General features: G+C 38.1%; 1 protein-coding gene across 2 annotated transcripts; it reads left to right on the forward strand.

The window, feature by feature from the left end:
* The first annotated feature begins 1,622 nt into the window (after window positions 1-1,622).
* tbxta (T-box transcription factor Ta) lies at window positions 1,623-4,766 on the forward strand. Of its 2 annotated transcripts, none has more exons than XM_062990166.1 (8): window positions 1,623-1,807; window positions 1,971-2,235; window positions 2,698-2,832; window positions 2,938-2,999; window positions 3,087-3,148; window positions 3,268-3,441; window positions 3,627-3,747; window positions 3,997-4,766. In XM_062990166.1, exons 1-8 carry the CDS (start codon window positions 1,623-1,625, stop codon window positions 4,259-4,261), a joined length of 1,269 nt encoding a protein of 422 aa, XP_062846236.1. In that variant the 3' UTR covers window positions 4,262-4,766. The 2 variants fall into 2 exon arrangements, with proteins under 2 accessions (XP_062846236.1, XP_062846237.1); XM_062990167.1 differs by having other exon boundaries at window positions 3,090-3,148.
* The last annotated feature ends 22,847 nt before the right edge of the window (window positions 4,767-27,613 follow it).

Consider the following 27,613-nt stretch of genomic DNA (forward strand, 5'->3'; position numbering starts at 1 on the left):
TCACAGAGCCACTCTCATTTTTGTAACTTTTTATTCAATTCCTAGTCCATTTATTTATATATGTAAAGGTAGTTAATGTTACAAGTAATACATTATTAACGACCTGCATTAACTAATCTAGTAAATGCAATTAAATAAGTGTTATGGCTTAAAAACTATTTATATTAATTCACTAAATTACTAAAAATCTTAAATATGGGAGGAAACCCACACAGACAAAGGAAGAACATGCAAACTTCACACAGAAAGGACCCAGAATGCTCCACCTGGAAATCGAACCCAGGACTTTCTTGATGTGAGGCGACAATTTGATATTATTATAATTATTTTTTATTATTTAACAAAAACACATTATTTCTACATTATTTTTTAAATTTTGGACACTAAGTACAAGTTTATATTTTAAACATAATTTACATGTTTAATTTAACATAAAAGAGAATCTTAAAGTTCTATTTTTGATTAATTTAATTCACAGTATGAACCCAAGATATCTCAACCCAAGATATGTTTTTTCTCTGGTCAACTTCATTTCATTTGGTATATAAATCCATCTACATCTACATCTACAGTTTGTCAACAAATGCGTAAAAAATATTGAAATATTTAAAAACAATGTTTCCATAAGAAAGATTGGAGGGGATTTAATATCATTGCTCCAAACCAAAGACGAAAAGAACCATCCATCAGCAACTTGTCCAATAACCAGGGTTTTTCATGGTATGCATGAAAAACCCTGGTTATTGGACAAGTTGCTGATGGATGGTTCTTTTCGTTCTTTTCAGGTTGTGTCAGTGCCCTTAGCAAAGGTAATTTACACCTTTTTATGGCATCATTCATGCATAAAAATACATTAAGATATTAGAGCAACATATACTGCCTTCAAGACTTTTTAAAAGATCTTTTTCATGGGTGCCCATGCATTTTTCAACAAGACAATGCAAAATCACTTGCTGAACATGTTACAAAGGCATGGCTGCAGAAGAAGAGGTTACAGTTTCTGAACTGGCCTGCCTGCAGTCCTAACCTGTCTTAAATAAAGAATGTGTGGAGAAACGAAAAATGTGACAAAATGGGGCATAATAACACCTAAAACACTTAATTGCTTGAAATGATGAATATAAATTATCATGGATTCATACTATCTGCAGTGAAATAGAAGTCAAAGTAAATGTTAAGTGAGTGTTTTGTTTTTTTTGTTTTTGTTTGCATTTTCTATACTGTCCCAACTTTTTTCTGATTTGGGGTTATATATATATATAATATATGGTATATATCGTATAATACAGTCATGTTTCAAGGTACATGTGTTCTTGTTTATGATTTTTATCGTTGTTGTTCTGTACTTATTTGGTAAAACGTTGATTAAGGTATTAACTTTACATCAAATTGTTCTGTTTTTCAGGCAGTTGTTTAGCTGCTGTGAGTGATCGGTAAGCCAGGTTATGGGCGTGGTCTGTACCTCACTGCCACGCCCCTGGAACAGCCTGGGGGTCTTTGATCGCCTTTTAAAAAGCTTCATCAGCGACATAGAACAACACTGTCAAACCATTAGGTGGAATACTGTAGTCGTTTACTAAATATACACGAACGGGCTAAAACTGAAGCTATTTCTGGAAATAATGAGTTCCTCCAACGCTGATCAGCGCCTGGATCATCTGCTCAGCGCCGTGGAGAGCGAGTTTCAGAAGGGCAGCGAGAAAGGCGACGCGTCCGAACGGGACATTAAACTCACGCTCGAGGATGCGGAGCTATGGAGCAAGTTTAAAGAACTCACCAACGAAATGATTGTCACAAAAACTGGAAGGTATGTAACTTCAGCTAGTATTTTAGTTTAACAGGCTAAAAGAGTTGTTCCGAAAGTTAGCTTTAGCCGCCTATCTTATCATGTAGCTTTACGCGCGAAATATGTCTTATTAGCGTACTTGTAAATAAAATCCACATTCACTGTTATCTAATTTTTGTTTCAGGCGAATGTTTCCCGTGCTGAGGGCAAACGTTAGCGGCCTGGACCCGAACGCAATGTACTCGGTGCTGCTGGACTTTGTGGCGGCGGACAACAACCGCTGGAAGTACGTGAACGGCGAGTGGGTACCAGGCGGTAAACCTGAGCCCCAGAGCCCCAGCTGCGTGTACATACACCCTGACTCACCCAACTTCGGTGCCCACTGGATGAAAGCGCCCGTCTCCTTTAGCAAAGTCAAACTCTCCAACAAACTCAACGGCGGTGGACAGGTGATACCCTGCAGTGCATTGTACTTCGAATGAGAATTCAATGTTTTTATTTTTAAAGCATACATATTTGCCGCATTCACCAAACTAACATCATACACACATGAGGATTGTGTTTATACCGCTCTTATATTTAAATTGCAAAAATTGCATTACATTATAAATGTACATATGCATTACATGCATTTCTTAATTAACAGAATAACAAAATTTCTACTTAAATGATATGCTACCCAATCTTTGTTTTAAAGGGTGTGTTTTTAATACAAAACAATGAGTAAAACAATGTCTTTTGAGAAACAAAAAAAATTGTTGGAAAAACATGATGCGCAGTGGTATTGTTTGTTGACCTAGATATAATTCATATTAAACTTCATTAGCAAAAATAAAACAAATTTCTTTTGTAATATAATGTGATCTTACTTTCAGTTCCATAACACTGTATTTCAACAATTTTTTCTGCAGATTATGCTGAACTCATTACACAAGTATGAGCCAAGGATCCACATTGTAAAGGTTGGCGGCATCCAGAAAATGATCAGCAGTCAGTCTTTTCCTGAGACACAGTTTATAGCAGTTACTGCCTACCAAAATGAAGAGGTAAGCAGGTCAATTTAACTTCCAGTAAAAGGGACACGGTTAAAAAGATTATTTTAGATGTACTAACATGATTAATTATATAAATATTATTTATTTTATTTTTAGATTACTGCACTAAAAATCAAACACAATCCTTTTGCCAAGGCCTTCTTGGATGCTAAAGAAAGGTAGAAGAAAAATACAGTTACATCCATAAATGAATTATTTATTTGAGTAGTGTAGTAAGATTGTTTAATTGTTTTTTTTTTTTTTAGAAGTGACCATAGGGAAACCCAAGATCAAAGCAGTGACAATCAGCAGTCGGGATACTCACAACGTAAGTCCTCTCATCTATAATGCACCAAAACCTTCTGTCATCAATGCATAATCTATCATTTTTTACTTTTAAGATTTTTCTTGCCGCACCCTTAATACCTGTACTATATGTCCTCATAGTTGGTGGATGGTTCCTGCCCAGTAATGGCCCTATATGTCCCAGCAGCAGCCCTCCCCAGTTTAGTGGGTCCTCGGGACATACCTCCAGCTCTTACTGTGAGCGTTACTCTGGCCTCCGAAGCCACAGAGCATCTCCTTACCCCAGCCATTACCCTCATCGCAGCACTAGTAGCAGTAAGTACTGTTTAACTCTGCTTATTTAGACTTGTTGAGTTAAATATGTTGATTAGTGTTATAGTCTAAATAAACATATTAGAAACTAATTTTAGTCTTTTGGTTATTAAACAGTAATACTAAGATGCATACATTTAATATGTTATAGACAAAGTTCTAAAAGGTTATATGCTTATGTTTTTTAGACAATTATATGGACAACTCTCCAGGAACTATTCATACCCATGACAGCTGGTCGGCTCTGCAAATCCCCAACTCAAGTGGAATGGGCTCCCTTGCTCACAGTAACACCTCTTCCAACACTAGGTTAGTCTACACAATTAGCTTGTTTATTACAGTACAAATGCTCTGGATTTACGTAAACCTAACACTAGTATTAAGCTTAACAACCAAATGAAAATCTAAGCTGCACATTTTTTTATGGAATCTAATGGCCCACAAAGAAGTAAATGCATATCTGCACATTTCATAAAGTGTACAGTAACATTATTATGGATAAATGCTCCAGTTTATATACTGATTGATTTATTAATTGTTAATGTACTGTGTCCACAGTCAGTACCCCAGTCTGTGGTCTGTGGCTGGGACGACGATCACCCCCTCTGGCTCAGCTTCTGGTTCCATTCCTGGGGGTCTGACTTCTCAGTTCCTGAGAGGCTCCTCAGTGTCATACTCCAGTCTGACCCCCTCTCTTCCTGTTTCTTCTCCTTCATCCATGTATGACCAAGGCTTGAGTGAGGCTGGAGTAGGTGATGCCCAGTTTGAGAATTCCATTGCTAGACTTACAGCTTCCTGGGCACCTGTGGCACAAAGCTACTAAGAACTGACTGCACCAGACATGCAAAAAACAGTTGGAAGCCAAGAGACTTGCTCCCATCGTTACAGAGATTTAAAGGATGATTCGTTTGTCTTTCTCCCTGCGGTCTATTTCTAAACAGCAGATGAGGAAAATATTAACACAAATTATAGAAATCAGTTCTTAATACATTCTTTCATCATGTTAATAGGACAACATATACATGACTCAGACAACAATTTAACTGGTAATAATAATATTTGCTTAAATTAAAAGAAATTGTAGGGAATTTATTTTCAACCATTTTAAACCAAAGATATACATGACTAAATTGTAAATGTGTAAATAAATTTAAATTAATGTCCATTATCAGAGTCAGTCACATACAATGTAAATGTTAAATCTGTGGAAATATATAGCTGTTTTTGGTGAGTGGTGGTGAAGAGGGGGTGTCCTGTTTACTTTTATGAGGACTTGCAGTTTTAAACTGTTAAACTGAAGTGCCATGTACATACCTATCTATTTGTATTTGAGCTTTATTTATGTCATTTTAATAATAAATTAATTTTTGTCAAAATGTCTGGTGTTTGGCTGCTAAAACTATTGATTAGAAATTTATAGACAATCAAATAAGAGCAGTTTTTTGCAGGGTACTAAACTTTGGCCTATCTCTGAACATAACCCATTTAGCATTAAATTAATGCACCTGTTTTTACCATTTCACAAAATTAGTGGTCCTAATTTGTCCTTGTCCCATCTTTTTTGGGATGTTTTGGGAATCACTAATAAGGTAAAATCCTAAATATCTCTTTTCCATTTTTTCAGTTATAAATGTATTACCTTTGCATTACTATAACAGCCTGGAAAGGATTATGAGTACATTCTAAGGCTCTTGGATTTCAGCTAACCACTTTATCTCAAAATGGCAAAAAATGAAACAGTGATTAATCATTTGACAAAAGCTATTTACATTGAAAATAGGATGCAGTGGTGAAACCTACATCAGGTAAATGTAAATAAATTGTGATGTCTACATGCGGCTCAGAAAACAGCATTGCTATTGTACATAACTGGTTCAGTTTTTAGAAAAGTTATGATCTTTTGAAGCAGGATGGTGTCCACCTGTCATGAGGGGGAGCTGCTCTAATTTCCTGTAGCATAGCTGACAGGCTTCATGGTGGCAGTGTAGTGACAGATTGTGGTAATAGACTATCCAGGCAACAGAAAAACTTTTAAGTCACCATCAAAACTCACTGTCAACTTTTAGTTGAAACTATTAAAACTGTGTAGTTATCTGTGCCATTTGTACACAAAACATTCTCATAAACTAAGTTTTAATAACTAAGTATTAATCTAAATAATCCAAGCACTACAATATGGAGTTACATTCACAAATGGCACTTAAAACTTTACTATGCAAAAAAGAAGCCCTATGTTAACCACGTCCAGAAGCTACATCAAGTTCTCTTGGTCATGGTCAAATGGCCATGGGCTCCAAACCAAAAAATCATCCAGACTGTTATGAGCAACAAGTCCAAAAGCCAGGGTCTGTCATGGTATGGAGTTGTGTCAGTGTACTTGGCAAAGGTAATTTACACTTCTGTGATGGCAGCATTAATGCAGAAAAGTAAATTGAGAATTAGAGTAACATATGCTGCCTTCAAGTTGACATCTTTTTCAGAGATGTTCATGCATTTTTAACAGAACAATGCAAAATCACGTGTTGTACACACTACACAGGCATGACTGTGGAAGAAAAGGGTACAGGTACTGAACTGGACTGCCTGCAAAAATGGAAAAAATTCATTTTTTAAAAATAGGTAAAAATAAATACTGATGTGATTTGAAACAGGTGATGTCAACAGGTAGTAGTAATAATGGTTTCGTACAAAAGCAGTACTCATGGAAAGCAGAAACATTGGGGATCAAAGATTTGTCAGAGTATCTCCAGTCTGTCAACAAATGAGTGAGGGAATAATTAAAATGTTTAAAAACATTGTTTCTCAAAGAATGATTGGAGGGGATTTGCATATTTCTTTCTCTACAGTGCATAATATAATTTAAAAATCAAGGAATGTGTAAGACCTTTAGTGCATAAAGGGCAAGGGCACACACCAAAGCTGAACACCCATGATCTGGGATGGACCATCACACAGTGGAAATGTAAATTGTGGTCAGACGAATCAGTATTCCAAATATGAGGACCATCCAGACTGTTAGCAGCAAGTCCAAAAGCCAGTGTTGTGGGGTTGTGCACATCTATACATTTTTCAACAATACAATGCAAAACCGCATGATGTACACATTACAAAGGCATGGCTGCGAGGGAAAGGGTATGGGTACTCGTCTGGCCTGCCTGCAGTCCTGATCTGTCCTGAATAGAGAGTGTCTGGAGAATTTTTAAACAAAAAATGTGGTAATGACAACCCGGTACTGTTGCACACCGTAAGACATGTTTGCAAAAGGAATGGGACAAAATAATAACTGAAACACTATAACTTGGTAAACATTATCATGTGGTATCCACATCTTTTTTGTGGGAGTTCCAGAGATAATTGATTTAACATTCATTTATTCTACATTTTGTGCTCACTGCTTGTTCATTATTTAAATTTAAAAGTTACCCAAGACTTTATATGAGTAAAATAGTAGTAAAACAGCACCGTTCAAGGTAAAAAATAGTCTAGGGTGTGTGAGTTTGTGTAAGGGCAGCATGGTAGGTAGTTCACACAAATTGCTGGGCTGGACATGTGAGGGGCTTTTTCTATTTCTCACACTGTTTTGTTAGAATTCTCAGCTCATTGTGACAACAGGTCTAAACATTCAAATCACAAGTCATTTAAAAATGTGGAATAATAGTTTTCTAGTCTTCTGAACTAAATAGCATTGCCAAGAGAATTATAATTTTGCAGTGTTCTCACCTTCGGTACCTTTAATATTATACATATTTTGTTGATATCACTTTAATCCACTTATAATATCAGAAAAATATCTATTTGAGTCACAGGAAAAAGGACAACTACTAATGTCACTGCTGGTACTAAATTTTATCACGATTCACTAATTATACACAGTATTTAGTGTACCTCAAGTTTTAACTAACACATTATTTTTTGTTAATGACTCTTTATAACAGCGTATGGGCATGTAACAGTGGCGCCTCAGGGGGGGCAATTGTTGCAATGATGGCCAATGTGACCCGTTCAATGGGTAAATTAAAGCTTAAATAATTAACATCTTAAGTCATCTGTCAGTTTGCCCTCACAAATAAGTTTGAACATGGAGAGAGACCAGCTTTACCATTAATCATAAAATTAAGTTAAGCCTTCACACTAACAATTTAATTCAGTCTTCATTAGATAGCATTTTATTTTAGGTGCAGCAGATCCTGAGGTAATAGTAGTCATGTTGACGAGATCGCTAGCTGCTCCAATTATTGCTACACCAGGATACGTGTGACGCAAGCACGTAAGTGCTAGCTTTTCCGGAACCCATACAGATTATATTGCAGTGCCTACAGTTAAAAAAAAAGTGCCTTAATATGAGAGTCTATCCGGGCGATTTTCAATCAGACTGAAATCGCCCAAAATGGGCGGTACTGTACGGAACACAACTCGTCGCTGATTGGACTACGATATTCAAAAGCAAGACAGACTGTCCAGAACAGTCACAGCTAGTTTAACACTGGTTGAATGTGATAGAAAAATGTCTTCCCTTTCGCCCTTTGGTGGTGCGTCGCCTAATCGCCCTAAGGAACAAGCCGCCCATGGCTCGTAATCTGTAGTTTTGTAAATCAGAGATTTCACTCACTTGCTAATACTAATCAGGGTACTTGAGCCTCAATGGGCGCAAGGCACACAGACACACTCTGGACAGGGTGCCAGTCCATCACAGGGCAGACACACAAACACATTCAAACCTTAACACACTCACACGCTATTTTTAGAATCTCAAATTTTATTTTTGTACTGTGGGAGGAAAGAGGAGAACATGCAAACTCCACACAGAAAGGATCCAAGAACGCACCACCTAGGAATCAAACCCGGAACCTTCTTGCTGTGAGGTGACAGTGCTACCCACCGAGCCACTGTTCCATCCTTCAGTTTTTGATTTTTTGGTAAAAATGGCAATTGATAGACATTCAAAATCAAATTCACAAGTCATCAAATTTATTTTTACTTTTTACAATAAACATTGTCTAAAACCAACTTTACACATTCCATGATAAAAAAACCTAATGAGCGAGCTAAGAGAAACATCAGCAAGGTACATTGTTGATTACAAGAAGATACCTTTAGAGGAACCAGACGCAACAGGGACCCATCCTCCTTGGGTGGTCAAGTGGATATTTGGATAATTTAAAATTAGATTAAAGAAAGATATTAGATAGGTAAAAATAAATTTAAAAAAATTAATTATAACAAAAGTTCAGTATGTGTCAGAATAAAGTGATAGTGAGTTCATGACAATGTGAGTGCATTCACTGGAGATTCCTTTCACATCCATCACCATAGCATTGTTGTCATGGCAGCCTTGAATCCACAAACTATCACCTCAGGTGGTTGAAAAGGTTTATAGGGTAAAAAAAACAAAAACAGAAGGTGTAGGTAAAATATGATTTAAAAATGTTTTATCTCATTATAGTATTAGACTTCAACATCCCTAATTATTACAGCATAACTAAAGGAGAGAACCACATGGTATTTTTCTTGAGACATCAGTGCCCACTTTCTATACCATCAACAAACCTAAGTGATCATATGTGAGAGGCAAAACGACAGCAACCCAACGTCTGATCACCACAAATCTCTATGACCATGTACTCTCCAAGCTCTGTGCCCTTGTCTAAAGCCGGGTTGACCAGTTCTAGAGGACACATTTATACCATTTCTGTGCAGATAACAGCATAATTGTTGAAGACAATAGAAAGGTTTAACATTAAACTAAAATTAGACAGCATGTATGAAATCATGATTGGGTATAAAAGAAAGATGCACCAAAGGATCAGTCAGCAATGATGGGTCAGGGCTCACCACTTTGTGCCAGACTTTAGGAGAGAATTGCCAATCAGTTCAAAAGGAACAAACAGAATTCAAGTTCTCTTTGCCAAAAATGAAAAGGACCATCCAGACTGTTATCAGTAAAAGGTGCAAAATCCAACATCTTTCATGGTATAGGGGTGTATCAGTGCCCATGGCATGGGTGAATTGCATATGTGTGAACTTACCATTGACACACAGGTGTATATTGGGATTTTAGAAAGACACTTTCTATTAAGGTGGCATCTTTTCTAGAAAATTCCATGATTATTTCAGCAAGATGATGCCACAGACACAGAATGAACACAGCAGTGGGGTGATGTGGCAGTGTTTGGGTTGGCTAAAAACCAGGCAGGAAGCTATCAGCTCTGTCTTGTAGTTGCCAGACATGCTAAGATGCAGGCTGAGAATTATGTGTTTGAGTATCATCTGTGGGGACAATAACAGATGTTAAGTAGCTGTTGATGTTGACGTGATAAATGGAATAAGGTTTTGTGAGCTTTCTTAAAAGAATATAGATGGGATAAGATCTAGCGGGCAGGTAGTGGGGATGATACTTGAAAGTAGCTGTGCAACTTCTTCGGTGGTAAGTGAAGGGAAGCTGGTGAGTAAATTAGGGGGTTGAGGATCAGTTAAAATAATAGGTAGTCTGGGAAAATGATTGGTTGATTCTGTCAATCTTTTCCTGCAAGTCAGTAGCATTAAGAGAGGTAGATTGTGATTTAGAAGTGAAGAAAAGACAGTGTAAAGTTTGCAGACTTTTCAAGCTTTGCTTTTTATAATGATGTTTTTGCAGCAATCATGTTAGATTTCCTCCACTTTCTCACTGCTGCTCCTAATTCTCTTCTGTTGCAGTGCAATTCATCTAAAGGCCAAGGAGCAGGGTTGGAAGGTTACCCTTGTTTGAGATAGAGAGAACAGAGATAGACAAGTCAAGTGATGATGAAAGAAAAGAGAGTAAGGTACTGGTAGCAGTGTTGAGTGGAAGGGTAGCAAGCACATCAGGGTTTGGCAAGGAAGTTAAGATGTTAGTGATCAGAGAAGAAGGAGATAGTAAGTTTAGACTGGGGCGAGTAGGAATAATGTATGAGAAACAGCAAGAGTTGAGAGATGAAGGGAGGACACAAGTGATGGTCGGAGAGGGGAAGTGGAGTGACAATAAGGTCAAGGCAGTGCCAGGAAGTCAGGGCAGTGTGCAGATCCAAAGGCTGAGATGAAGTCAGCTTTTTGGGCATCTGATTGACAATTCCAGCTACCACCACTGTTTGAGACTGAGGTCACAAAAATTACTTTACATACAGACTAGGACAGAAAGGTAAACTCAAGCAGGAGGCCTAATGTAAGTTACCTACACAGCTAGATTCAAGTACAAGTTAAACAATAAAGTATACTTTAAACAAGAAGCCTACCTTACCAGGAGTAGAAAGTTTAAACAAATGGAAGACACCAGCACAGATCTCTCCAGATCTGTTTCCTACTGAAACTGTATAGTGCAGCATAAAAAGGAGAATTAGACAACAGCAACCACATACTGTTGAGCAGCTGAAGTCTTGCATTAAGCAGGAATGGGGAAAAATTCCACTTGCAAAACTGCTTTGAGAAGTATCTTCAGATTCAACACCATTAAAAAGTCTCATTAATAGGAAAGCTGATGGAAGTCAGGGGAAACATACCCAACTTTTTGGAGTATGTTGCAGGCATCAAATTCTAATGGAGATTACATTTACAAACACTGAAAATCTTTTCTTTCTATTTTTATTATTTAAATAAAGATTCAAGAGAATGAACAAATCGCAGATTCGTCTTTTTATTGCATTTTACAAAATGTCCCAGATTTTCTGGACATGGGGTTTGTGTTAAAATCTGACAAATTTATAATATTATACTAATTAATTACCCTTAAAAATACTTTACATTATCTGCATATATGGCCAAATGGTTGCACCACCTGACTATTTTATTACTATAATGTCTGATTATTGTGATTATTTATAATAACTGATTGTTTATAATAATTAATTATTCAATTATAATGAGCTTATGACTGGATGCAATAAATTGAGAATTTCAGTCTTGAAATGTTAGACTACTGAACTGCTGGATGTTATGGACTTTTGCAGTGACTGCATTACAGGACATAATAGGCTAGGTAGTGGACCTAACGCTCTGTAAAACAAGTCTTTTTAAATGTTTTATCGCTAAAAGTGCTATACGATATTAACCTTTAAGACTCATAATCATCCCAATTATGAGGTTGTATAAATATGGAAGTAAATTTGTCTCATCAGATTTTGAAATTTAAAAGCCTTTGAATTTTGATTACTGAACTTTAAGCCTTTGAATTTTGATAACTGAACTTTTTTTGCCTCACAATTCAACCCACATATTTTACAATAACTCATTTTCACTTTCATTTTTCGATGTTAACAATTCAAAATCAAAAATTCAAGTTTATAAAATTCAAATAATATATATTCAGGTTGCTCAAATTCGATAGGTCAAATTCAGAGCACAAAATTCAGATTAAAAAATTCAGACTAAACATCCGGGACACGCAGGATGAGCAATCGATTCCAGAGCCATAGAGAGAACAGAGTAGCGACGCTCCCATAGAGAAGCGCTGTGACGGGGGCGGAACATTTCTCTGCGCAGCTCCGGGTGGAGCTCTGTTCAGTTCCACTACTGAGCAACATTTTCAGCTGTATGTTGCTTTGTTTTAAAAAAAAAAAAATGAATTTGATGTCATTAATATATTAATCCTGTTATTGTTTAGCATTTGCTCAGCACTAAATGTTACATGTTTATCTTAATTAATAGGTATAACCCAACTTAGCTCAGTCAATTAAGCTACATTAATGACACACGAGTCTTTTCACCTAAAATGAGTTGATTAATCAAGAGTCTTGTTACAGAAATGATAATAAAACATTAGAGCCATAATAAATCATGCTACTTTTACTTTCATTCTTAAGTACATTTGAAGGTAAACACTTTGGTACTTGTACTCAGTGAAGTGGAGGTAAAGAGTATTTTACTTTTACTACTACTTTTACTGGAGTAATATTTTACCTTGGATATCTCTACTTCAACTCAACTACATGGTTTGTGTACCTTGTCCACCACTTACATTAGACAAAATGAACTTGCGCATATTAATTATGAATTCATTCATGTATTACATGTAGGAATAAATTATTACTTACTCATGAAATAAGAGATGAATTAATGCTTTTTTATGTACCTGCACTATAATGTTAAAGGTACGGTAGTGTGTTTATGAATCTGTTCATTCAGTGCAGGTAAACATTATGAATCCAGCCACATGGCTTAGTGTTTAACCAAAATGATGATTATTATTATTATTATGAATCCTCAGGAAAGTGAAGGGAGATTATAGTTTATGCAAAAAAAAAGCTCTTTAATCTCTGTACTGTATATTGTCACTACTACTTAATGATATGGCATTATGTAATGTAGGCTAATATAATGTACTGTGTGTTAACAAGAACAACCTATTAAGTCATTATAAACATACATTTTCCACTTCATATACCAAATACATTAAAGCAGATGCAGTAAATGTAAACGCAGTTGAAAATACCCAGAAATTGTACAAATGTTTATTATTTAGTGTTTAATACTTCATTCACTGCTGCTTGTCCCATCCCAGCTAGCCTTGTAATTGTGGCCCACTTCCGGCGCAGCTGGGCCAGAATTGCCCCCAAAACACTGCGATACCATTTATTTCCCGTTTTATTCTCCTTTCACATCCTCATAGATAAAATAATACATTTATTCTACAGATTAACTACAGATTGTGCAGCAGAAAGTATTTTATTAAGATAATTGCAGCAAGTATAATATATATATATATATATATATATATATATATATATGGTGGAAATAAGTATTTGATATTATTAATTATTATTATTAAGTATTTGATACACAGTATTGAATGAGCTTTAATTATTTTGCAGCTGTTGGCTAATGCAAGAAACTGTTTACCTTTTAGCTAACGTTACCTGAAGTGTATTAGTTCAGACTACCAGTTAACCTGAAACTCACTAGATAACATTACCTAACAGTTTCCATTTCCAAATTGCTCTCTATCTCAATCCAAAACTCATTAATAGACTTTCTGCTTACATTTTGCTAAGTAAAATGTTGTTAAGATTAAACGTTTATTTACCAAACACGAACAAATAATTAGTCCTCTTTTTTAACGGCTCGCGTCGCACTGTTGCTATGGTGACGCTCGTGCGCCACAGCCGGACAACCAGCGTCGGCGCGCACGCGTTTCTACGAGCACCAGCCAAACCCAGCTGTGGTAACAACTGGGCCGGATCTGGCTACATTGATTCTGGCCGATTCTGACACTCGGCCGACTGTGCCGATAAAAAAAGAGGGAGCTGGACCAGATGATTGTGCTAGCTGGGATATGAGAACATGATAGCGCCGGGTTTTTTTTGAAACTATTGGAGGGATACATGAACCACGTGACCGCGTGGCGGCGAGAACAAGGAGTGTCGCAACTCTATCTATGGCTCTGATCGATTCTGTCTCAAATCGAACCGACACCCAGCCAATCAAGTTACACTCCAGCAATCAAGTGACAACGAAGCGGCTTCGTTTACAGCAGAGCCGTAGAGAGAAGAGTTGAGAGTAGAGTTGCGACACTTCGTGTTCTCGCGGTCACGTGGTTCATGTACCCCTCTAATAGTTCCAAACAAACCCGGTGCTGTCATGTTCTCATATGGGACCGGCAGCAGTGAATGAAATATTAAACGCTAAATAATAAACATTTGTACAATTTCTGGGTATTTTCAACTGCGTTTACATTTACTGCATCTGCTTTAATGTATTTGGTATATGAAGTGGAAAATGTATGTTTATAATGACTTAATAGGTTGTTCTTGTTAACACACAGTACATTATATTAGCCTACATTACATAATGCCATATCATTAAGTAGTAGTGACAATATACAGTACAGAGATTAAAGAGCTTTTTTTTGCATAAACTATAATCTCCCTTCACTTTCCTGAGGATTCATAATAATAATAATAATCATCATTTTGGTTAAACACTAAGCCATGTGGCTGGATTTATAAAGTTTACCTGCACTGAATGAACAGATTCATAAACACACTACCGCACCTTTAACATTATAGTGCAGGTACATAAAAAAGCATTAATTCATCTCTTATTTCATGAGTAAGTAATAATTTATTCCTACATGTAATACATAAGTTCATTTTGTCTAATGTAAGTGGTGGACAAGGTACACAAACCATGTAGTTGAGTTGAAGTAGAGATATCCAAGGTAAAATATTACTCCAGTAAAAGAAGTAGTAAAAGTAAAATACTCTTTACCTCCACTTCACTGAGTACAAGTACTAAAGTGTTTACCTTCAAATGTACTTAAGAATGAAAGTAAAAGTAGCATGATTTATTATGGCTCTAATGTTTTATTATCATTTCTGTAACAAGACTCTTGATTAATCAACTCATTTTAGGTGAAAAGACTCGTGTGTCATTAATGTAGCTTAATTGACTGAGCTACGTTGGGTTATACCTATTAATTAAGATAAACATGTAACATTTAGTGCTGAGCAAATGCTAAACAATAACAGGATTAATATATTAATGACATCAAATTCATTTTTTTTTTTTTAAAACAAAGCAACATACAGCTGAAAATGTTGCTCAGTAGTGGAACTGAACAGAGCTCCACCCGGAGCTGCGCAGAGAAATGTTCCGCCCCCGTCACAGCGCTTCTCTATGGGAGCGTCGCTACTCTGTTCTCTCTATGGCTCTGGAATCGATTGCTCATCCTGCGTGTCCCGGATGTTTAGTCTGAATTTTTTAATCTGAATTTTGTGCTCTGAATTTGACCTATCGAATTTGAGCAACCTGAATATATATTATTTGAATTTTATAAACTTGAATTTTTGATTTTGAATTTGTTAACATCGAAAAATGAAAGTGAAAATGAGTTATTGTAAAATATGTGGGTTGAATTGTGAGGCAAAAAAAGTTCAGTTATCAAAATTCAAAGGCTTAAAGTTCAGTAATCAAAATTCAAAGGCTTTTAAATTTCAAAATCTGATGAGACAAATTTACTTCCATATATAAAAGAGAAAGAACTTTTGATTTTATATTTTTCCATAACTGTTGCCTATTTCCTGGAATATATCTGCAGTTTGCTCATAGATATGTGCACAGACAGATAAACACTCTATGAGCCAGAGAGCAATACTGCCTGTCATTGAAGAGCACTATGTTTGACCACTGGCCCTGCTCCTCCCATGCCAGCAGACAAACCCACCTTGCCCTCTGATGTCTGTGTGCTTTTGTTAATGAAGAAATTCTCATACCTGGGTGAGACATTGCTTTCAGCTGAGGAAACTTTGCCTTGTGCCTTGTGCTAACTCCAGGCCAGCTCACAAGAGAGCCAACGGCAGGCAGATACAGGGGGCTAGTTATAGAATGATAAAATCCAGCAGAAAGTGTTTTATATATTTTTATTATGCAAGCAAGGAAGTGTCATTGTATACAACTTTGTGCCAAACTTAATAAGAGAATTTTCAGTCAGTTCAAAGACAGTACCTCAGCTCAAGGTTGCAAAGAATGTAGGTCTTTTACCATTTAAACAATTTACAGTTCATAATATCAAAAGATTCAGGGACAATGTGCATAAAGGCCAAGGGCCGAAAACGCTTAATGTGTGTGACCATCTTGATTGACATAGGCACTTGGGCTCGGGAATACTTCGGCAATCATTGTCACTTAACACAGTCTGTCGCTACATCAATCAACGCAACCTGAAACTGCATTATGCAAAGAGAAAGTCATACATTCAATTTGCACAGAGTAATCTGAGATGGACCAAAAGACAGTGTAAACATATTTAGTGGTCAGATTTCAGTTCAGATTTCAGCTTGTTTTTAGAAAAAAAACTTATGTCAGATTCTATGTGCCTCAGATAAAAAAGACCATCCAGAATGTTACCAATAAAAATACATGTGATGACATGGTGTGCATCGATGATCTTGGTATATTATTGATATTTGATATTGAGACATATGCCGCCTTTAAGACAACACTTTTCACAGATACAACAGGACAATGCCAGGCTTTGTTCTGCATGACTTACAACAGAATTACTTTGTAGACATACAGTTCGTGTGCTTGACTGGCCGGCCTGCAGTCCAGATCTGTTTCCTATTAAAAACACAGACTGTTGAGCAAGTCGAGTCTTGTATCTAACAAGAATGGGCCAATTCCCAAACCATTAAAAAGAAAAGATGATGTGATTCATGAGTAAAAAACTCCCCTGTTTGTTCATATTTAACAAATAGAATTAGGTTTGTCACTGAAAACATTAAAAATGTTTACTGTCCTTTTGTCTGTTAAATAAAGGTTCAAGTAAATTAACAAATTACAGATTTCAGTTTTTATAGCATTTACTGAAAGTGTCACAACCTGGAAAAAGGGTTTGTATATCATACTCATTTGAATGATGCTCAGCTAGACTAACAAAGAACTTCCTACGTTTAGAATATGTATGAATCCACTTTAATAAATTTGCACAAACACCAGTTTTTAAGGCGGTTCATAAAAATAACAAGGTATATCATATCAAACACTGCATTTAATTCTAAAAGTGCATGGACATAACCCCTATTGTCATCATAGTTGACTCTTAAATCATTTACTATTTAAGCAATGCTGTTTTAGTACTATAACTTGATCTAACTTTTTAAATTTTATTTTCATTTAGGAATTTCATTAGGTTTGAAATTAGTCTAAAAAATGATGAATCTTGGTTGTGTAGAGGTCTGACCACAACAACCTTGACAGTATCTGGAAAAATGTCTGTTTTAAGGAGCAATTCATAATGTCTAAAACATTAAAACAAAAAGGCTAAACTTTGTTTTATAAATACAGTGGAATAGTATCTGAAATGAGAGTGGAGTATTTCTTGAAGAAGATGCGAGTGTAATTATAGCTCAGCAATGATATGTAATATTGTGTCCACAAGTTTGTATTTGGCGGTGGTGTAAATACTTTTGCTCATATAGATGATTGTGGATGTTCAAGCACGTATTTGGTGAGGTTGTGTGCAAGCCGATATTTGGTGAGTGAGCTCATTGTTTTGCTCAGACAGGGTTTTTGTGTGTTTATTCACATATTTAGTGGGGGTCAGCATACCTTTGCTTAAACAGGTGATTGAATGTATGTTTTATGTTTGTGTATCTGTGATAAATCTGAGCAAATGGCAGGAAGAAAGAATGAAAAAACAAGAAATGGAGGAGCGGAAGTCAGCATGGCTGTGGATTAGAGCTTGTTGATCTGCACTTAAGGTGTACATGCATTTTAATGGCTGTTGAGTAAAGGAAAGATTGAGTTTAGTTAGGAAAAAGTACAGATTAAAACAACTTTGAATTTGTGGTGGTGGTTCTACCCTGAAACAGTATATCTGAAACAGTGTCTATTGGTCAATCAAAAGTACAGTAGATTGATAGGCTTTTCAAAAAATGAATAAGTGAATAGGACAAAAAGGGGGATAAATACAGGTATGGCCGGTAAATGAACATATCGAAAAGCTTTATACAAGCCATGGTGTCAATAACAGGATGGACATCTTAGTTGAAATGGTGTCAAAATCTCGAAAACTGCTGAAGAAAAACCTCCACCTCTCCTACGGCCACTGACTTTGCCACATTTTTCAGGAAAAAATCAACCATTCCTTTCCTCCAACTACCATTATTTCTACTGATCCTCAGCCTCCTAACTTACTAGCTTCTCTCCACCCACCACCGAAGAAGTTGCATGCTCTCATCCAGCAACCTCACTACCAGCCCGCTAGATCTTATCCCATCTACTATCCTTCAAGACATCTCACAAGACTTTATCCATTTTATCACACCAATCATCAACAACTTCTTTACATGCATGTGGTACTGTCCATACAGCTCATTTTTGCGACTCTAAGATTCCTCAGTGTTCCTCAAAAGCTCATCAAAGCCTTTTGTGGATACCACTTTTGTTCTAAAACATGATTATGATCACTTGCTGACATCACCTGTTTGAAATCACACGATTTGCATAATTTTCCATACTTTGTTATTTGGGTTGTATCAATAAACAAAATCCACCAACGGCCGTGTTTGGTTGAGGGAAGGTCAGACAAGGTTTCTTGCTGCTGCTATTGTCATATGGAATCTCTCATTTGTGCTACAGCTCCTGGGTTTTTGTCAGTTTATTCTATGACCATGCTATAGCATTGACTTAAGTCCAGTTTTCGACATTTTTGACATGGGGTAGCGTTTTCGATTTGTTTTATGCGATAGCGACACCCAGAGTTCAAACAGTTCAAGTGTTTTTAAACCTGCAAATGGCTCACGGGCGTAGTCACATGCCTCATTGAGCATTCATTTGCTCCTGGTGGGAGTGTTTCTATATATCACAATTTTTTCTAACAGCAGCTCCTCTGTTGGCAAACCTGTTTTTTTTCCTTGAACCATAAGGTAGTGCTTGGTCTCCCAAAGAAACAAGAGCTCATGGCATTTAAGAATCCGCTAGTAATGTCACCCATGAACCTGAAGCTTTGAGGCTTGTGTCACAAAAAGACAATTTTGCAATGATCACATGGCAACTAATGTTCGAAGCTTCATTTCGGCACACAACCACATGACTGCTTCAGGAACTAATTTAAAAGTAGGGTTGTTCAAGGACTGACAGAAAGAGAAACTGAAACTGAAACAAGTAGCACTCACTATTTTCATATCCACAAGAAACCATATTGAAAACATATTTATTTACTCAGGCTTTTGATTAGTCTTTACAAACTAGGGGTGTGGGTCCTGGAGGTCTGGGGTCTGGGCAGTCTGGTGCTCTCATGTTTGTTAAATTTGCTGGCACTGCGTGTTGGCCTCTGGCTGCGTCCTATCTCTGACCCCTAGGACTATAGACAAAGGCGCAGAGTGTGGAAGTTCTAGGTCATAGAAACTTGTGGTGATCAGGGATATTGGGTTGCTGTTGTTCTGTCTCTCTTGTCCGATCACTCAGGTTTGATGACGGTGGGGGAGGTGGGCCTTCATGACTTTGACATTTTAACTACATTTTCTGTTGTTTTACCCAAAGGTGGTTCTGATGGAAACCTGTTTACCCACCTGAGGTGGTCGAGACTGCCATGCCAACAGTGCTGCTCCTGCTAGATTTGGTGGGAACCTGGTGTGTTTGCACTAAAAATGTCAAGATTATAGACTATAGACATGAAACTTGGATATAACTTAGAGTAGTCAGTGTACAGCTTGTATAGCAGTGTAGATTTACTGTCTTCTGAAAATAACTCAACACACAGCCATTAATGTCTAAATAACTGGCAACATAAGTGAGTACACCTCACAGTGAACATGTCCAAATTGTGCCCAAATGTGTCGTTGTCCCTCCCTGGTGTCATGTGTCTAGGTCCCAGGTGTGAATGGGGAGCAGGGCTGTTAAATTTGGTGTTTTGGGTACAATTCTCTCATACTGGCCAGTGGATATTCAACATGGCACCTCATGGCAAAGAACCATCTAAAGATGTGAGAAATAGAATTGTTGCTCTCCACAAAGATGGCCTAGGCTATAAGAAGATTGCTAACACCCTGGAACTGAGCTACAGCACGGTGGCTGAGGTCATACAGCGGTTTTCCAGGACAGGTTCCACTCGGAACAGGTCTCGCCAGGGTCGACCAAAGAAGTTGAGTCCACGTGTTCAGCGTCATATCCAGAGGTTGGCTTTAAAAAATAGACGCATGAGTGCTGCCAGCATTGCTGCAGAGGTTAAAGAAGTGGGAGGTCAGCCTGTCAGTGCTCAGACCATACGCTGTACACTGCATCAACTCGGTCTGAATGGTCGTCATCCCAGAAGGAAGCTGACGCACAAGAAAGCCCGCAAACAGTTTGCTGAAGACAAGCAAGTCCAAGAAAATGGATTACTGGAATGCCCTGTGGTCTGACGAGACCAAGATGAACTTGTCCGGCTCAGATGGTGTCCAGCATGTGTGGCGGGTGAGGAGTACCAAGACAACTGTCTCTTGCCTACAGTCAAGCATGGTGGTGGTAGCATCATGGTCTTGGGCTGCATTAGTGCTGCCAGCACTGGGGAGCTGCGGTTCATTGAGGGAAACATGAATTCCAACGTGTACTGTGACATTCTGAAACAGAGCATGATCCCCTCTCTTCGAAAACTGGGCCGCATGGCAGTTTTCTAACACGATAACGACCACAAACACACCTCCAAGATGACAACTGCCTTGCTGAGGAAGCTGAAGGTAAAGGTGATGGACTAAACCCAATTGAGCACCTGTGGGGCATCCTCAAGTGGAAGGTGGAGGAGCACAAGGTGTCTAACATCCACCAGCTCCGTGATGTCATCATGGAGGAGTGGAAGAGGATTCCAGTAGCAACCTGTGCAGCTCTGGTGAATTCCATGCCCAAGAGAGTTAAGGCAGTGCTAGATAATAATGGTGGTCACACAAAATATTGACACTTTGGGCACAATTTGGACATGTTCACTGTGGGGTGTACTCACTTATGTTGCCAGTCATTTAGACATTAATGGCTGTGTGTTGAGTTATTTTCAGAAGACAGTAAATCTACACTGCTATACAAGCTGTACACTGACTACTCTAAGTTATATCCAAGTTTTATTTCTATAGTGTTGTCCCATGAAAAGATATAATGAAATATTTGCAGAAATGTGAGGGGTGTACTCACTTTTGTGAGATACTGTATGTGTGTAAATTTTATTTATTTAAATTATCCTCCAGGCCACCCAATGAGGATGGGTCTCTGCTGAGTGTGGTTGCTCTCAAGGATTCTTCCTGTATTTTTAAGGCAGTTTTTTCTTGCCACTGTTGCCCTCGGCTTGCTCATCAGGAGTTTTTGGTCTGTTGGTCCTGGAGTCTGTAAAGTTGCTTTGAGACAATGTAAAAAGCACTATACAAATAAAATTGACTTTACTGGACTTATTATGAGCACAGAATTCTGGCACATGTTAAATACCTTCTATAGCAAGCCCACATGAGCCTTTCCTATGGAAAAAGTGACAATAAACTAGAGCTGTGGTAAATGTGAATAGGTTATCAAAAGCCCTGCTTGGGAATTTGTTAAAGAATTTTAGAACATGAGAATTGAAAATATGATAACAGAATAATTACATGACAATAACTGCCAGCCAGCAACAATGCAAATGTAGTAATGATTACAACAGTATAGTTTTTCCAGTGTGCCTTATCAAGATGCGTTAGTTTTTCCAATGTGCCTTATCAAGATGTGTTCCAAGTGTATTCTAAATTTATTCCGAATAAGTATTAAATACTGTAATTGTAGTAATTGTATACAACAGTATGTACAGTGTATCACAAAAGTGAGTACACCCCTCACATTTCTGCAGATATTTAAGTATATCTTTTCATAGGACAACACTGACAAAATGACACTTTGACACAATGAAAAGAAGTCTGTGTGCAGCTTATATAACAGTGTAAATTTATTCTTCCCTCAAAATAACTCAATATACAGCCATTAATGTCTAAACCACCGGCAACAAAAGTGAGTACACCCCTAAGAGACTACACCCCTAAATGTCCAAATTGAGCACTGCTTGTCATTTTCCCTCCAAAATGTCATGTGATTTGTTAGTGTTACTAGGTCTCAGGTGTTCATAGGGAGCAGGTGTGTTCAATTTAGTAGTACAGCTCTCACACTCTCTCATACTGGTCACTGAAAGTTCCAACATGGCACCTCATGGCAAAGAACTCTCTGAGGATCTTAAAAGACGAATTGTTGCGCTACATGAAGATGGCCAAGTCTACAAGAAGATTGCCAACACCCTGAAACTGAGCTGCAGCACAGTGGCCAAGATCATCCAGCGTTTTAAAAGAGCAGGGTCCACTCAGAACAGACCTCGCGTTGGTCGTCCAAAGAAGCTGAGTGCACGTGCTCAGCGTCACATGCAACTGCTGTCTTTGAAAGATAGGCGCAGGAGTGCTGTCAGCATTGCTGCAGAGATTGAAAAGGCGGGAGGTCAGCCTGTCAGTGCTCAGACCATACGCCGCACACTACATCAAATTGGTCTGCATGGCTGTCACCCCAGAAGGAAGCCTCTTCTGAAGTCTCTACACAAGAAAGCCCGCAAACAGTTTGCTGAAGACATGTCAACAAAGGACATGGATTACTGGAACCATGTCCTATGGTCTGATGAGACCAAGATTAATTTGTTTGGTTCAGATGGTCTCAAGCATGTGTGGCGGCAATCAGGTGAGGAGTACAAAGATAAGTGTGTCATGCCTACAGTCAAGCATGGTGGTGGGAATGCCATGGTCTGGGGCTTCATGAGTGCAGCAGGTGTTGGGGAGTTACATTTCATTGAGGGACACATGAACTCCAATATGTACTGTGAAATACTAAAGCAGAGCATGATCCCCTCCCTCCGGAAACTGGGTCGCAGGGCAGTGTTCCAGCATGATAATGACCCCAAACACACCTCTAAGACGACCACTGCTTTATTGAAGAGGCTGAGGGTAAAGGTGATGGACTGGCCAAGCATGTCTCCAGACCTAAACCCAATAGAACATCTTTGGGGCATCCTCAAGCGGAAGGTGGAGGAGTGCAAAGTCTCGAATATCTGCCAGCTCCGTGATGTCGTCATGGAGGAGTGGAAAAGCATTCCAGTGGCAACCTGTGAAGCTCTGGTAAACTCCATGCCCAGGAGAGTTAAGGCAGTTCTGGGAAATAATGGTGGCCACACAAAATATTGACACTTCAGGAACTTTCACTAAGGGGTGTACTCACTTTTGTTGCCGGTGGTTTAGACATTAATGGCTGTATATTGAGTTATTTTGAGGGAAGAATAAATTTACACTGTTATATAAGCTGCACACAGACTACTTTTCATTGTGTCAAAGTGTCATTTTGTCAGTGTTGTCCCATGAAAAGATATACTTAAATATCTGCAGAAATGTGAGGGGTGTACTCACTTTTGTGATACACTGTATACTGAATACAACGATCACTTGTTTAGCAGACACACGATGCACTTCTTAATTTTAGCCACTAGATGCCGCTAATGTGTGCTATGTTTTGAAGCTTCGGGTAATCTTTTTGATAAAATAACTAGGGTTACTTTGATACAGTTACTTCGGTTTGCTATTAGAGTTTGCTGTGGAATTTAAAAAAAACACACTGAAGTAAGTAACTTTATGTATTATGACCAAGGACGGATTAAGGATAGTCTGGGCCCCTGGGCAAAGAGTTGCCCAGGGAATTCCCCCCACCACCGCGCGCCCCCCCCCCTCCAAAAACATAAATAAATTAATACATTAAACAACCTGTCAATAACTAACCCTAACACAAGAATCTATTTTATATAAGTTTCTCTCTACTCTTCTTTCTTGCAAAGTCATCCACTAATTCATCAAAATTAAGCTGTCTGACCAAATCTGATTCAATGGCCAGAAGTGACAGTGAGTTCAGGCGGTTTTGGCGCATCCTAATCCTGAGTTCATTCTTAATACGAGCCAGTTTGGAGAATGAACGCTCCCCTTCACAATTTGTGATAGGCACAGTCAAAAAAAGTCTAAGTGCTATGTAGACATTTGGAAAGGTTGACTGTAAATTCAAATTTATCATGGTTTTGAGCATTTTACTAGGACATTTTTCTTTTTCTGTTATGAATGATTTGTATTGTATCAATTCATCTGCCAGGCTCATGTTCAGATCTGAAGGATATGCTGCAGTGAGTGAGTTAGCCTTTAAAGTGAGCTCACTGTTGGACATATTGTCAGGCATGAAAAGAACATCAAACAGCTCAGTTAAGTGTGTGTATGCATTCAAACGGTGGTTGAGACAGGACACAAGTTTGTCAATGACAACACTGAAAGTTTCGATCCGAAACTTGTCCTTTCCGTTAAATGCTACACCTGGCTCTGCACTATCATCAGACATAATTTTGCGCTTCTTTGTACGCTGGAGGTCAGGCCTGTACTCTTGGGAGACAACAGTGGTGACATTTAAAGCTGCCCCTTCAAACACCTCAAAGTTATCTCTCTGTGCTGCCACAAAGTCTCGTAAAGACAAGAGAAGTTGTGTAGCTGTACATATGTCAATATCATGCTTCTGCAGCTGCAGGCTTGTGGCTTGGAACCTCTGTAGTATTGTGTCCCAGAAGTATGCCATGAAGGCCATCTCCAACGTGTCCAATTTGTCACAGAGTGCAGAGGCTTCACTTCGAGTTACACATTTCTCCTCCATATCTTTAGACATATCATTCAATGCCTCTCTCAGTTGTGCATAATATTTCCAAAGAGCCTTAGTTGACTCAGCTCGTGCGCTCCATCGAGTACCTGACAGTGATTTCAGTGTGAGTTTGATATCAGTATCACGGAAAACCTTTCCCCACCTGTGTGTAGATGATGCACAAAATGTGTACATTGCCTGTACAAAGTCAAAAAAACGTCCAGCTTCTGGGCTACTGTCAACAGCATTGACACCAACTACATTCAGTGAATGTGCTGCACAGGGGACATAACAAATCAAAGGGTTTCTTTGTTTAAGATGAGCTTGGACTCCATTGTACTTTCCCGACATGTTACTTGCATTATCATATGACTGGCCCCTACAGTTGGATAAGTCTATGCCCAGATTCTCCACCATAGCAACGACACACTCTGCCAAACTGTCCCCACTATGGTTTTCAATAGGCTCAAAAGCTAGAAAACGCTCAACTACATGTCCGTCATTATTAACAAACCTGAAAATAAAAGTAAGTTGGTCCACATGAGCAAGGTCTGGAGTGGAGTCAACTATAACAGAGAAGTATTTTGATTCTTTGATCTCATTAACAATTGCCTGCTTTGTTCTCTGTCCCATCAAATGGATAAATTCTTCACACACTGTCGATGATAAGTAGGACACAGAACCTTTTCCCTTACCTCCAAACCTTTGGAGGTGCTCAGCTAGAAATGGGTCAAATTTGGCTAAGAGTTCTATGATGCCCAAAAAATTACCATTGTGGGCTGATCCTAATAGCTCATCATCTTCCCTGAAAGCAAGTCCCCTCTCCCCCAAAAACTGGATGACTGCAACAACTCTTTTAAAAACTTCCCGCCAGTATTGTCTTTCTGCATCAATTTGTTTGACAATATCAGAATCAATTGTTGCTGTGCCTCTGGAGCGATTATACGTATAATGCTAGCATGCAAGCCCTATGCTCCACACTCCCCTCATGCTCACCAATCCGCTCTGAATGTTTCCAGTCAGAAAATCCATGAACAAAAGTATTGTGCTTACTGGAAAACAGTTTGCAAGCAAAACAATACACACAGCCAGTTGAAGGAGAGTAAAGTAGCCACTGCCTAGTCACAGTTTGCCCATGGGTAGAGAGCAACTGAGTAGAGCATTTGTAAAGCTCCTACTGGTACCCCCAATGCCTCTATCCCTGACTGAGGCTGGGTACTTAGCACTTCTGTTTTGAAATGCAGCTTCTCCTCTACTAACAAGAATCGACTTGGCTTGGTCGGTAATGGTACTGGGCCATAAAGCAGGGTCGTTGACCGTTTCACACCAGGAGTTGGGGTCCTTGCCCTCCTCATTTGAAAAACGACACTCACACGATGAAGCTGGCTGGTCTGATTGTGGGTCTGACACACCTGCAACTTTCCTTTCATGGTCTTTCTGCTGCTGGTCTGTGGTAGCCTGGCAGGGCTGGCATTCCTGCTCTGCACCTGACTGGGTCTGCAAAGGTACATAGTCACTGACAGGTGACACTAAGCCAGTGGTGATCACATCTTCATTGCTAGAACTCTGATCACTGCTAACATTAGCAATACTTGTCTCACTCAAATCCAGCGGTTTCTCAAAGAAGTTTGAGATCAAAGGAACGCTTTTCAGGAAATCTGCCTGATTTGCTTCCTTAATCTTTTTTGCTTTTCTTTTTGAGGCACCACTTTTTTGTTTGGGATCCATGTTATTAATGGCAAGTGTTTCTTAAGATGCAAATATAGAAGCTTGTCTTGCAAATTCCTATTCCTATCCAATACTTACTATGTTGTTTCTATGTTGTATGTTCAGGAAAAAAATACAATCACAAAATTGTAGAACCAGATACAATATGTAATAAAAAAAGGCTGACCTATAACTATTTAGCTATAAATTGTTGTTATTGTAAATGTATTGTATGTATGTACTAATATTATAAAGCTTACACTTCTACTATTATCAATAATGTAATATGCAAATAACAATAAGCTTTTAAAAAAGCTGTGAGTTGCTAGTTAGCAACGTTACACTAGCCTTGAAAAAGGCTGTGAACCTTTCAAAGTTTAATATATTATATATAGTAATATAATATTATATCATGTAATATAATATAATATATAAGACTTTGAAAAGACTATGAAAAGAATGTAACAGAATATATGCAATATAGTATAGTATAATATAATATAAAAATATTTATATATATTATAAAATAATATAATGCAGTATAAAGGGCAATGAGCCTTTAAAAAGGCTGTTGGTTGCTGATCTGGTAATAGCAAGGTAAAAGTTGTAGTAAAAGCACAGAGCAAGTTTGCAAGCTGAACTGTCTGAATGTGAGGAGTTTTGATACTGGCAGGGGGTTTTATATAGATCTTGCATATTCACTTGGAGAGTGGGGGAGGGGCAGCCACTATCTACTACAAAAAATGCTGTTTTGTGTGTGTGTGTGAGAGAGAGAGAGGCATGGAGAGGAGGACAGGGAGAAGGTTTTGAGTATATTAAAAATGCTGTGTTAATGATATTAAATCAAGTTTAATTATTGTCGAGACCCCTTCACACTGCCTTGAAACATGTCAAGTCATGTCAAACTGTCATTGAATAGTCATTGAATAACAAGCTGAATAAAATATGTTTTCCAATAAATAATCCTCAAACAAAATATCAGGGTTACACGCATACGCAGCCACAGCTACTACAACAAAACCACGTGCTGTTTCATCATCTGTCACCAAACCAAAATTGTGCTACTCAGTAAAATTAGCTTGCAGTTCTGTTGTATGAAAAGGCACTTTTCCTTTCATGCATTCCTTTAGAGCTAGAGTGACCACTGGTCTCTTTACTGTTGTTTATTAAAGGGGAAACATGAAACTAGTCAAATGGCTTGTTGTTTTCACATAAGTGAAATCACACCCTTGGCCAAATTCACTCAATTTAATCGGTGTCAAAGATAGCATTCATCAGACAAATTGCTTGTCTTAAATTTAAATAATTGCAAAATTGCTAAATTAATTTGTGTCTC

The sequence above is a fragment of the Trichomycterus rosablanca genome, chromosome 2, assembly GCF_030014385.1.
Source record: "Trichomycterus rosablanca isolate fTriRos1 chromosome 2, fTriRos1.hap1, whole genome shotgun sequence".
NCBI classification, from domain to species: domain Eukaryota; kingdom Metazoa; phylum Chordata; class Actinopteri; order Siluriformes; family Trichomycteridae; genus Trichomycterus; species Trichomycterus rosablanca.

What these genes read in the sequence shown, in the direction of transcription:
- tbxta (XM_062990166.1), top strand. Translation starts at nt 1,623, where the DNA reads ATGAGTTCCTCCAACGCTGATCAGCGCCTGGATCATCTGCTCAGCGCC. An exon ending in GCAGTCGGGATACTCACAAC is followed by an intron (nt 3,149 to 3,267) that starts GTAAGTCCTCTC and finishes ATGTCCTCATAG; the next exon opens with TTGGTGGATGGTTCCTGCCC. An exon ending in TCATCGCAGCACTAGTAGCA is followed by an intron (nt 3,442 to 3,626) that starts GTAAGTACTGTT and finishes TATGTTTTTTAG; the next exon opens with ACAATTATATGGACAACTCT.